Source organism: Vigna radiata, chromosome 7, assembly GCF_000741045.1.
Source record: "Vigna radiata var. radiata cultivar VC1973A chromosome 7, Vradiata_ver6, whole genome shotgun sequence".
Taxonomy (NCBI): Eukaryota; Viridiplantae; Streptophyta; class Magnoliopsida; order Fabales; family Fabaceae; genus Vigna; species Vigna radiata.
Window position 1 is genome coordinate 2,020,257 of NC_028357.1, and position 13,588 is coordinate 2,033,844.

Consider the following 13,588-nt stretch of genomic DNA (forward strand, 5'->3'; position numbering starts at 1 on the left):
ACGCATCCAAGAAACTCATTATCTCATACCCAGACACCCCATCCACCAATGCATCAATATTTGGCAAAGGGTACGTATCCTTTGGGCAGGCTTTGTTGAGATCTGTGAAATCTGTGCACCTCCTCCATTTACCGTTCGACTTCTTTACCATAACCACATTGGACAACCATGTGGTATACCTTACCTCCCTTATAAACCCAGCTTCGATCAACTTCCCCACCTCTTTGTCCACTGCCCTCCTCTTCTCCATTCCAAGTCGTCTCTTCCTTTGAGACACCGGTTTGGCATCTCGAAACACCGATAACTTGTGCGAAATTATATCGGGATGGATTCCTGGCATATCTGACGCCGTCCATGCAAATAAATCCTTATTCATAACCAACAAATTTCCCAACCTCTCTGTTTCTCCCTCGCGTAACTCTCGACCGACCATGGTTGTTTGGTCCGCTTCTCCCAAAGGGAAAGGTTGCACTTCTCCCATCGGCTTTACCCGTTCGTCCGTATCCTCCCTCGGGTCTAACTCTGCCATAGCTACCTCGGACCGTGCTTCTCCAATTCGATGCCCTGGCGGCTTGACCTTCAATCCTACCGCATAACACTCCCTTGCCACCTTCTGATCCGCCCGAACGATCCACACCTTACCGTCATCTGCCGGATACTTCATTGTTAAATGTGGAGTGGATACTATTGCTCCATATGCGTTTAAACAGGGACACCCAAGCAGCACATTATATGAAGCTTCGACTTCCACCAACAGAAAACGCACATTTAACTCCTTAGCCCCTGTTTCCGACCCCAAGCACATTTTCAGGTCCACATACCCGTGTGTATCTACCCGTTCCCCTGCAAATGCCAATATCTGTTCATGGAATGGCATGATCGACTCGTTCGGTATATCCATTTGTTGGAACGTCTTCCAGTACAAGATATTTGCCGAACTTCCTTGATCCACAAGTACCTTGCCCACGCTATAGCGAGCAATAATGGTTGTTATCACCATGGGATCATCCTGGTTAGGATCGGGGGCATGGAAGTCTTCATCTGAGAATGTGATTATGGGCATGGTCCTTCGTGCCATCCTAATCCCGTTAACATTGTGCAAGTTCCTTAAATGCCTCTTCCGAGCGGCCGAAGACGGCCCTCCTCCTGCAAATCCTCATGATATGGTATTTATAATCCCCCTTAAGGGTCTTTCATTCCCCCCGTTCGTTTCGGGTCGTTCATTTACGGGTGGATCTCTACGCTCGACCTGCTGTCGTTCCCCCTGTCCCGCCTGGCCTCTCCCCGCCCGGGGATTCGCCCTCTGCACAAATTCCCTCAAATGACTTGCTTGGACCAAACTCTCCAACTTATCCTTCAGCGTGACACAATCCTCTGTGGAATGTCCCCTATTCTGATGATATCTACAGTGTTTGCTCTCATCCGCCCCCCGTGGAGTTGGCGACCGTACCACCGATAACAAATGAGTCCTCAAAGCCTCCTCCATCACTCTCACCCTTGGTGCGTTCAGAGGCGTGTGATGAACATATTGCTGAACCCTCCTAGTCTTAGGCTCTCTCCTTACCACTCTCCTAAGTTCTCCTTCGTTCTGCCTCTTTTCCCCCCGCTTATCCCGCCCCGTTCTTCCCCCAGGCGCTCCCGTTGCATCCTCCTCCCACTGCTCACCCCGATGGGCTCTCCCTTCCTCCACTCGAATGAACCCAACCAACTTGTGCTGCAGCTCATCCATCGATTGGGGTTCCTCCTCATACAGGTAATCCACAAAAGGTCCTGGTCTTAATGCAGTGGTAAGTGCAACGACTATCAATCGCTGATCTGCATTCCGTACCTGCCGCGCGGTTCGGTTGAAACGCTCCATAAATCCTTTTAACGATTCCTCCCGCCCCTGCTTCATTCTGACAAGGGCCATATACGTTAAGCCTCGAGACCGATTCGATGCGTACTGTTGGCTAAACAGATGCCTCAAAGTAACAAAACCGTCAATGCTCCGAGGTGGCAACGAATGAAACCAATCTAAAGCTTCATCTCTCAACGATAAGGAGAATACCCTGCACCAGACCAACTCATCAGAAGAATATACTGCCATGGCATCCACAAACGATCGTAAATGTTTCACCGGATCAGATGTTCCCCCGAACTTCTCAACCCACGGGAAGACTTTATTCTCCAGCATTACAGCTCCCATAACTTGTGCAGTAAAGGGATGCAACCCTTCAGCCTGATCTAATTGACCATCGCCTTCCAAAGCATCATCGAACAGTTGATTCTGCTCTACAAACTCCCTATGCCCTATATTTCCCTGGTTACGCCCAATACTCTCCTCCCCTCTCCCCCTCCCTCTTCCTCGAGCTTCTCTCCCTCGCCCCCTCCCGTTCGGCCCATCCCCCGACCGACTCCTCTTGCGCGACCCCGTCCCTCAATTCCCACACCGTCCACCCCCGCCACTTCTTCAACTGACGGTAGTCGACTAGCTTCCCCATCCCCTGAATGGACCGTATGCACGTTGACTGACTGCACCGACGGTCCCCTTACCCCATTCTCCCGCTCGGCACGCAAAGCCGCTATCTCCGCCCTCATCTCTTGCATCTGCCTCTGCATCTCCTATAATACCTATAACTGCAACTGTTCTGCCATTGTGCTCGTTTCTGGGTTAATCATAATTTCGGGCCCCATGGTGGGCACTAAAATGTTTCAGTGTTTGGGACACGAAATCGTCTGGCTTAACCCTCACTCTTGCTCCCAATCGGTTCGTGACCTTGAATGCTGTCCGGGGGGTCCTGCAAAGAGAATGCTCCGACGCTCAAGTTAGACGGGAAATTGGTAAACTGAGTGATTATGTAGCTTAGAAAGATGTCTTTACCTGACCCACGACTCCCTATTTAAAGACTTCATATTTGTAACTGACCATTAATTTCACTAATCTGCCGCATCTTCCGTTACATCTCCATCAAAACTCATCAATGCTCCTGTAACCTCACTCCCACCCTGCACCACACCGTCCGGCTCCGAGCTACACCTACCTCTCAGACCTCACCGACCGGCCTGACCGAACCCCCTCCACTACAAGTTCAATTATAATAGATTGTAACCCATGTTCATATTTAAAATACTATTTTTATATTCAATTTATGTATAAGGTTGTATTATGATGTGTGAAGTTTTAATTTGAATAAAATAATAGATTTAAAAATTTCAATTGAAAAATAAAGCAACAAAAATTAACTAATAATAATAATGAAATACATAATTGTGATTTTTTTATTTTAAAAAACAAGTATAATTATAAACATTGATAATCAAGTTAACATTTGAAATTTAAAATCGTAACAACAACGACAAATTTGGATTATTTTTTTTTCTAAATTTGTAACATGTTAAAAGGCCAATGTTCTTATAAAATTATACTAAAAAGCTATGAATTTTTTTTTTAACAATTATACTGTTATTAAATAGAATACTTTAATATAATTTACTTTTAAATAGACATTTGGTAATATTGTTTTAAAATTTACTAACTTATGAAGTATTTCATTTTATTTTTAAAAGCCCTGAATGACATAATTATGTAAGAAATCCGAAAACATTTAATAAAAAATGAATTATATGTATATTAGTAAAGAGCATCTAGCGTTGATATTTTAGTATTTATTATTGATAATGTATAAAAGAAAGTTGTATAATAGTGATGGAGAGAGTGGAGAGTTGGGAGGAGAAGATTGGTGAGAGAGAAAGGAAAAAGTAAAATTATTCATTAATTTATTATTTATTGTTGGGGGGAAGGCAAAGAAAGAGGGAAATTTCAGCCCTCATTCAATGATGCTTTAACCATTATCTTTCAATTTCATCCCTCTTCTCTCTCAGGTAACATAACATAACCCTGTTTTCAATTTTCAATGTTTTTGTAAAAAATAATAAAGCGGTTGTGTTTAAGGTTGCAATGGAGTGTTTGGAAGCAGTGTTGAAGAGCAGTTTCAGAAAAGACATGGCACTCAAACTCAGCCCCCAAGCGTACACGGAAGACCTTAACATGCAAAACGTGAACTCATGCGACGACTTCTTCGTCGACGACCTTCTCGACTTTTCGCTCCTCGAAAACGAAGAACCCGACCAACACAAACACACCCACCACTCAACCTCCGTTTCCCCTCGCAACGACAACCACCATATGTACAATTGCAACCACTCCTTCAACGACAATTTCAATACCGAACTCACTCTTCCGGTACTTCTCTTCCCATTTCACTCTTCCAATTTCAACCTTTTCCGTTTCTCTTTTCACCAAAGTCTTCATTTTTACAGCCGGAGGAAGTTGCGGACTTGGAATGGGTATCTCATTTCATCGAAGATTCTTTCTCCAAATACTCTCTTTCCTTCCCCGCAACCGTCACGCAGAGCCTCGCCGAGAAACCGCCGGAACCGGGAAACGCCGGTTTTACTTTTAAAACCCTCGTTCCGGCCAAGCCAAGGAGCAAGCGAACCCGAACCGGGGTTCGGGTGTGGCCGCTGAGGTCACCCTCGTCTTTCACCGACACGTCGTCTCCCCGCAGCCCTTTGCTAATTTTCGCAGCCACGTCCAAAGACCACCACCCGGAGGACAAGAGAGCGAAGAAACGGGCGGCGTCGGACGGGGGAGCGGCGAGACGGTGCAGCCATTGCGGCGTTCAGAAAACACCTCAATGGCGAACAGGACCGCTCGGGGCGAAGACCTTGTGCAATGCCTGTGGAGTTCGGTACAAGTCGGGTCGGTTATTGCCCGAGTATAGACCCGCGTGTAGCCCTACTTTCTCGAGCGAGTTGCACTCGAACCACCACCGGAAGGTTTTGGAGATGCGGCAGAAAAAGGAAGCGGGGCCTGGACCGGACACCGGTTCGCCAGCGTCGGTTCCCGGTTTTTGATTATTATTATTTTTGTATTTTTTTATTAGGCTAGACAGGAAGAGAGGTTAAACCCGTGGGCCCCGAGTTAGTGTCTATAATTTTTCTCATAATTTAATTTTACATTTGGTTGGGTGCGGTAGGTAGCTGTTAATGTTAGCTGATAGACATTAAATTATGTTATTATCGACATTGAAGTTGATTTATATGTTTTAGTTTTTGATTATGAATATTTACTGTGTGTAGTGTGTTATCTAATGAGATAGAAAGAAAGGATGGGTGAGTTTGGAAGTGAGAAGTGTTGGTTGGAAAACATGAAGTTAATGAATGGAAAGAGCGTAGAAGTGGTTGTACTGAAATAGAATCATGTGGAAGTTGCACGCAAGATGCCGGAAGGACTTTGATTTGGACTTTTCCGATTAACTAGATTTTCCTGCTGCCTAATCGACGGGGCACACCCTCTGACAGGTGAATTTTCATATATTTTTTTTTTCAATTTTATATTGCCCTTCATTATTTAACCTTTTTTTTTTTTGTGGATAAGAAAATCTAACAAAAATAAAGCAAGGAATTTGAATTTTGAAGTTTCCTTTGCCATAGACAAAGGAGAACGGAAAACTAGCAAATAAAAAAACATTGTACCTTGTAATGGATCCCACATAGCAATCTTATCTTGCACCTAACAAAGCAAGGTAACACAGTCGAGTGAGCTTTTTCTTTTCAAAAAATGTGAAGAAGGTTTTCTAGTAAAATGGAGTATCCTAGGATATTCAAAAGTTTTTTTTTTTCTTTCTATAGAACATTATATTATTAGAGTGAGTAAAGAGATATAATGGGTGTAGAAAGCAATATTTTAGAAGAAATGTCTTAATATGACAATGATTCCAGAAGTGCGTGGCCTTTTATTCCACGAAAATGAAATTAACCAAATATATAAAAAAGCCTTTATTGTTTCGTGGCAATCACGTGATGACAATATCCCACCTGTTCCCAACAACTTCCGTAACGTCGCTGAAAAATTAAGAGAGAATAAATAGCAAAGGAAATTTCCACATCGAGATGGCTGCTACTGAAGGATTCCATCTGCACACTGCATATGCTATTGTATGTTTTTGCTTACGTATGCCTACTTCTGGTCCCCTTCACTCAAAATCAAATTTTAATAAATAATAACTCAACATTAATTTACATCTTTTTAACCACCTCTTTACTCCTTCTATTACGTTACTTTCATCATTTTGGTTCATTCAAATGTGAAAACGTCGGATTGGAATAAAAAAGGAAAGATTATTTCGATTAAGAAAAATAAAATAAAATGTTTCTAAACAATTTCATGTAATAGATTAAAATGTTTGGAATAAAATAAAGGTACATATGTTGATGCCTTTGTAAATACAATAATTTATTTTGAGACTTGTTGAAACAATAAAGGGTAAAATTACATGACTGAGTATTCTATCCTATTGAAACAATAACTTACCATTAAGAAGCTGAGTTAAAGAAAAGAAATAAAGTTCTTTTACCTTTTTCAAAGAATACTTGTTTCCAAAGAATGATGTCCCCTGATATAATAATTATTATTAGTGTTGTTATCCATATGATAATTATTATGGTTATTTCGATTTCAAATTATCTCTTCATTAAAGGGAGTAATTGAAAGTTGTGAATATCATGAAGTATTTAGAATTCCTAATTCAATAAGTAAATAAGGGACGATCACAATTAGGGATGGCAACGGGTCGGGTTCGGGTCGGATAGTGTGATACCCGAATCCGATCTGTCGGATAAAACTGTATCCGAAACCCGACCCGCTACCCACTGGGTATCCGCTTAAAAAAAATTCACGGATATTTTAAAACCCGCGGATATCCGCGGATACCCGCAAATATTTAAAAAAATATATTTTTATAAATTATTAAAATAAAATTTAAATAGAATTACAAAAAAAATATATAAAATATAATATAAATTAAATTAAATATAAATTAAAATTTAATTTTTGTTTGGGTTGAATTGGTTTGATGGTCAGTCGTCCTTCTTTGTTTTGTTCTCTTTTGATCTTCAATCCTTCTTGAGAATGTCATCCACTCTGATGGGTTGTTGACGTGCAGAAGACATTTCGACACTCAAAAATATAAAAAGGTCTAAATTTTTATTAGGATAGAAGAGGAAGATTGTACTTAAATATCACTTATATATTTATAGAGCCTATGACAGGCAAGCCCATTGATTAACCATTAGTGCATTATATTTTTAGGCAATCAAATCTAATAATAAATAATTAATATCGTATATTTTGCAAAAAGAGTAAGATACTCTGACTTATTAATTAGTGTGGTATATTTTTAGGCAATCAAACCCAATAATCAATAATGTATATTTTGTAAAGAGTAAGACAATCTAACTTATTAATACCTGTTAATTGTCAATAAATGACAATTAATTTCAATCGGTATATTTCATATAGTACAATTTTAATTAAATTTAACCTTGTAAAATATAAATTAATGTTAATTTTAATTATATTTAACTTAATAAAATAAAAATTAAATTTTTATTTTTATTTTTTGCGGGTAGCGAATGTCCACGGGTACGGATAGTATAATATCCGCACCCGACCCGTTTATAAGCGGGTATTAAAGTATCCGCTATCCGCGGGTTTCGGGTAGTAAATATCCGCGGGTATCAACTATCCGTCGCGGATTTTATCCGCGGATATCCACAGACACAAATTTTTTTGCCATCCCTAATCACAATGTGTTATGTGCTTTTTCATTGTGTCTATAGACATTACAAAGGGAAATGTTTCACCCTAATTTGACAAATTAAGAAACATACTAAAATATTGAGTGATATATGTTGGTTATGTAATTCTTATTTTATTTCTTGTAGAATATATTCAAATTGTAAATATAAATTCGGCTTGAAAAGCATTATGTAAAACAAGCAAGATAAGGAAATGCATTTTGAGCCTAATTAAAGCTAGTTGAAGCTTGGCCATTAGGAAGCAAGAATAATAAAAAAAAATGATCTTCAAGATAAAGAAAAGCATGTGCATGATAAGAAAACACTAGTTCAAAAAGTTCATTTAACTTTGTATATTATATTTTAGATTTAAGAAAAACAAAATATATCGGTTTTGATATAGATTTTGTGGAATCGAAAGACTAATCTGGCGGACGCGTCTTTGTCTCCTTTAGTAGTCTGCGCCGCTCGCTTTCCTTTGATATGGACTATTCACTTGTTCTTTAATGGCACTGCTTGCTCTCCCTCGACTTGTACCGTCTGTTCTCCTTCACTAACAGAGGACCTGGAAAAGACACTCCGACAGTTAAGCATGAATTGTAGAACCTCGACTCTCAAGAAAATGACTTTATTATCACTAAGGAATATTTCTGGGTATCAGTGAAGCGTAAGCATAACGTACACGGCTTTTAGCCTTGACTTTGTATTTATAAATTACCACAAATTCAATAAAATATAAGCATATTTATTCTAAGTTGACTTGGTCTAATGAGCATTGCTTCAGTGATGATCGTTGTTGAGTGCTAACGGGCCTAAATATCATATCATACAATATCAAAATCAAAATGTGGTGGCATTTTTTAAGTTATTGAGAACCTTGTCTAAATGTTTTCATTAATTTAAAAAATGTCATTAATATTTTTTTTATTTTTTATTAAATGTTTAAAATTTTTATAATCGAAACATAAATGTGTTTAGGTTTTAGTTTTACGAAAAACAAAAACCTATTTTTGTTTGAAATTTTACTCACGTCAAGAATTTTGTCCTTACAAAAGTTGTTTTCCTCCCCCTTCGCGACGATGATCACTGCTGCAGATTACGATCAATATCCTTGATAGCATCAAACTTCTTTGTCATGCTGTCGAGTAATGTATGATAACATAAAAAAAAAAACAAAAAAAAAAACACTATTTCAGGATATTTAAACTATAAAAATGTGTATGCTGCCATAACAGAATATTATACAATCTACTATAAAACATAACTGAAGTCCAAAGTCAGGACCTTTTCAACAATCACTAAATAAACACACTCAAATAAATTAGTAATCTTGGTTTAATATGTATATTATAAACAAAATATAATCAGTATAAAGTATTATTCAAAAACATATCCAGTTGTTAATTAATCCTAAACAAATAACATCATATTTAAATATAATCCCTTTTTAAATTATTGTAAATCCCGAAAATGAATCAAATAGTTTGTTTTTAGAAAAAAGTAAATTAGAAAACTTTCAATATTTTTTAGGAAAATGATATTTTCACACCAAATTTTTGACACCATTTTGACATTGCATACGTGTCAAAATGTGGTTGGACGATTTCAAATTTTAAAAAAAAAATACCAGTTTAGTTTGTAAGGCACTTAATATTTGAATATCGGAACCTGACAACACTAGTCAAGTTTCTCCATGAAACGATTATGAGTAGTATGAGAGCCTCTGGAAGGCTAAAGCACAATCAACAGAAAGAGAAAATGAAATATTTTTGTCCATACTTAGAAATCAAACATATTAGACCTCTTTTCTGTATGCAACATTGACATTACCTCCACTAGTATCAATCTTTCTTTTGACATCTATTCGATATAGTTTATTGATGTCCACCACATGCAATCTTTGTCACGCGGCCACTACCACAGCTTCCACCAAAATTCTAATCTTGAAGGAAAAGCCACCACCACCCCACCCAACTACATATGTGCTTTACGCAATATACATATATAGCATCGTCAATCTCTTTACTTAATGGACTTGCAACTATAATACCTATAGATCTTTTCACCTTCCCACAAACCCAGTCACTAACCTTCTCAGACCAAGTTCTAGTATATGCGGTTAGCACAGAAACTTAAACTAATCTACAAAGCAGAATAAGCATCATGTGTATGTTTATAACCTCATTGTCTCTCATAACAAAATGGTTATTGGCAATGGATTCTTAGTTTTATTATTGGATCAGTTGTTTGTTGTGATAGTTTTAATATGAACTGGGACTAAGTGATTTTTAGTAGTAGTGTTATTAATAATATGATCTGGATTACATGTAGTGTAAAAAAAATTTGCTGGGAAAATAGAGGTGGGGACAAATTGCACTTGAAGGGAAATCAAAGTTGCAGGTCTTGTTTTCATTCATCATCACCGTGGCCTAACTTTTGCAGCTTTGTGGAAGGGTTACGGGATTCTGCGGCTTGGAGTTTGTTAGTGAGGGTGGGGACTATATACACGAGTGTTTCCAGTGCAATGAGAATGGTATAAAAGGGTGGTAGAAGGTGAGTGCTATGCATGCTCATGTGGGAAAACCAAAACATGGGGGTTGTGAGGAGTGTGTTTGGGGTGCTTCTGGTGACTGCTGTGATTTTAGGCCCTTGTTTAGGTAATGTGAAAAATGATTTTCATGGATTAAAGGGTGGCAAGGGCATGGTCAACTCTACCGCTGAAGTTTCTCGTGCTTTGGTGGGAGATGTTGGTGTGAGTGGGACAAACTCGTCGGAAGTGTTATTAGGTGAAATGAAGTTCAGTGGGGGGGACGGTGGAAAAGGAGGAGGTAGTGGCGGAGGTGGAGGAAATGGAGGAGGTGAACATAAAGGGCGAAAAGGAAAGGGTGGAGGAAATGGCGGTGGAGGTGGGGGTGGAGGAGGTTCAGGTGGTGGAAGAGGGGGAGGAGGAGGAGGAAATGGACAAGGTCATGAATGGGGTGGAAAAAGTGGTGGAGGTGGAGGAGGTGGTGGTGGTGGTGGTGAGGGTTGGGGTTGGGGGGGAGGAAATGGCAATGTGAGATGCTGGGTGTGGGGATGTGGTAAGAAGAAGTTAGAAGAAATTGGGTCAAAAAATTCTAAGGGATAAGGGTTGATTGCTCTGAGGAATGACCAAAGTATTTGTACGTGGCTTTGTTCTCCATAAACTGTGTTTTCTCTACTTAATTACTATATTATATGACATATGTATACCAATAAACTCTCTATAGGGAGGGTGTTGAGTTGAAGTTTCCCTAATATTAGTTATTTGCATTTGGTGAAAAAACTAAAATAGGAAAGAGTGAGATATGTCTTGCTATACAAAAATTTTGTATGCTATTTCTATAATAATAAAAGGCTAATTTTGATTGTTTCATGGTAGGATTTGCTACAGAATTTGTATGGCACTTAGGTTGTCAATATCAAATGGAGTTGATCTTGTTAGTAAGATGTCAAGTTTTGAAAGAAGTCCATATATCCAAATAAACTCAGAAAATGATGGGATGATATTCTGCTTCAGTAGAAGATTTAGACATTGATTCTTGCTTCTTGCACTTCCAAGAGATTATAGAATCGCCTTAAAACATGCACCAAGCAATTGTAGATTTTCTTGTGTCAGGACATCCAGTCTAATTGGCATTATTGTAGGCTTTTTAAGGTTTGATAGTAGGGACGAAAAAGACCGTGACAGGTAGTGTGAAGTAGATATATACTAATATGGTGCACGACTAAGAGATGCAATTTCTTAAGAGCTAGTATGAATTTTTGACTGAGTGAACAACAAAAGAAATGTCAAGTTTGGTGATAGTTAGGTAGATTAAACTTCTAACCAACTTTTGTTAGTAAGAAGTTCCCTTAAACTCATCTTAATTTTACATTAATTTCTATGGGAGTGTATACAAGAGATGCATAGGTGAGATTAGCTAATTGGATGAGATCTTAGATATATCTGTGTTGACCGACATAAACGCCTTTTTGCTAGAAATGTACTTCTAATCCTAAGTCATGTGAATGTTGAATGTGACGATTTGTTAATGGAATTGATTTCTATATAATATAATATGTTTATTGTGGGAGGGAGGGAGAGAGGGAGAGGGAGAGAGAGAGAGAGAGAGAGAGAAAATCCAACAATTTTTCAAAATTTAATTTTAAAGATCTTTACTTCATCTTTTTAAATTTGAAACGTTAAAATTATGCTTTCATTTATAATTTTTTTAAATAAAACAAATTCCCACTAAATAATGCTACATCGAGTGTGACAACTTAATTGCACAAAATCATCGATTTTAAATAATTAAGTTCCACTATCAAACTTATCAACTTTTAATGCTGCCGATTGATTATTTTATTTTCATTAATTCCATTAGCCTTATGTAAATATAGTGTAAAAAAATTAGAATAAGTTCTTTTTTCTTCTTTTATATGTTATATTTATAAAATTATATATATATATATATATATATATATATTTATATTTTTAAGGTATCAGTTAATTAATTTTGTCTCGTTAATAAAATGTTTCTTTAAATGATATTTATTTATTTTTTCAGTTAACATTTTTATTGAATCAAATAGAAAAACATAGTTTAAACTAATTTAGTGACGTAACGAAACAAAATTTTACTTTGACTTCGTCCTTTTTACTTGGTCTCTGAATCTTTCTTTGTCTTTAACTTAGTCTAAAGTTATTTTACAAGAAACACAATTTTTATTATAATATCCATGCTTCTCTCACTCTTCTTTGGACTCTTTTCTATTTTTCTCATTAAGACTTTAAAAAAAGTTTGTCAATTCCGTTGTAATAAAATCATATTATTTATTAGGAATCCTTCGTGTAATCATAGCTATTAAATGATCAATTTCAAGTCATAGTGTTTAATCATGATTTAAATCAAGGAAAAATCCTTATGTATTTATTTTATTTCTTACTTGGTAGATAAATTTAGGATTAAAATATAAGGAACTCAGAAAACCTCATATATATAATATGCTGCAAATCACATTCAGACACTTTGTTCACCCTCCCACTTCTCCTCAGAAACAATAAAATAGAAACATGCACATATAAATATATAATGATAGATACACAAGCAATTTAAACTTTATATCATAAAAAAATCTTCATAAGAAACCAAATTGAAACAGAGATTTATTTTTATAAAAAAAGAAATTGACAAAGGCATGGATTCTCAATAAAGCAAACTTAGAATGGCAATAAACTATATCCATTTGCTTAATGTGTAATTTAAAAGAAAACCCAACAACCCAACATTGAATAAAATACCATACATTATAAATTTGACAATTATAATTAATCCATTGATAAGATATTTGCACTAATGAGTTGGTTAAAGAATGCTTTATCTATATTATAGAAACCTCAATTAGCTTCAATTTTTGAATGTGTTTGATTGTCAACTATTGTGATCCGTCGACAGTGCAAAGTTTCTACCAAGTGTCTCACTCAATAAAGTTTATGGGATAATCTTCACATTTAAGATGTTGGAGTTATCAAGTTTTAAAAGTTTAATCACATTTATTCAAGCATTTCATGATAAATCATACACGAATTTCTAATAGATTTTCTTATTTGTCTTGAATAAAACTTTTCAAGGTAGCTTTTATCTTTTGCAAAAGGGCAAATCATAGTTGATCCTAATTCGACACGTTATATATGGACATGCAGGTTTGCTAAAAAGATGTTTGTTTCTAACTACTGAAAGTGAAATTAGTGTTTATTATTTCTCCTAAACGCTTCACAACTTCTCATTGCACAAACTAGATCACCATATCCTTCTCACTTTAAAACAAAACCTTAAAAAATATTTACTTTCGTTAACAAAATCAATAATTTATCTATTACTATTGTGCCTCTATACATAAATAATTTTTAAATTAACTTTCCATAAACATACAAATTAAGGTAAACTCATTTTCATCAACTAGCTTT

General features: G+C 36.8%; 2 protein-coding genes across 2 annotated transcripts; both read left to right on the top strand.

Moving 5' to 3' along the window:
- The first annotated feature begins 3,707 nt into the window (after window positions 1-3,707).
- Window positions 3,708-5,573, top strand: LOC106767302 (GATA transcription factor 5). The gene is made up of 3 exons (XM_014652158.2): window positions 3,708-3,861; window positions 3,932-4,222; window positions 4,300-5,573. The coding sequence occupies exons 2-3, from the start codon at window positions 3,938-3,940 to the stop codon at window positions 4,894-4,896; spliced, it is 882 nt and encodes a 293-aa protein (XP_014507644.1). The 5' UTR covers window positions 3,708-3,861; window positions 3,932-3,937; the 3' UTR covers window positions 4,897-5,573.
- Window positions 5,574-10,210: 4,637 nt separating this feature from the next.
- On the top strand, window positions 10,211-10,747 carry LOC106765923 (putative glycine-rich cell wall structural protein 1). The gene has a single exon (XM_014650690.1). The coding sequence runs from the start codon at window positions 10,211-10,213 to the stop codon at window positions 10,745-10,747; it is 537 nt and encodes a 178-aa protein (XP_014506176.1).
- The last annotated feature ends 2,841 nt before the right edge of the window (window positions 10,748-13,588 follow it).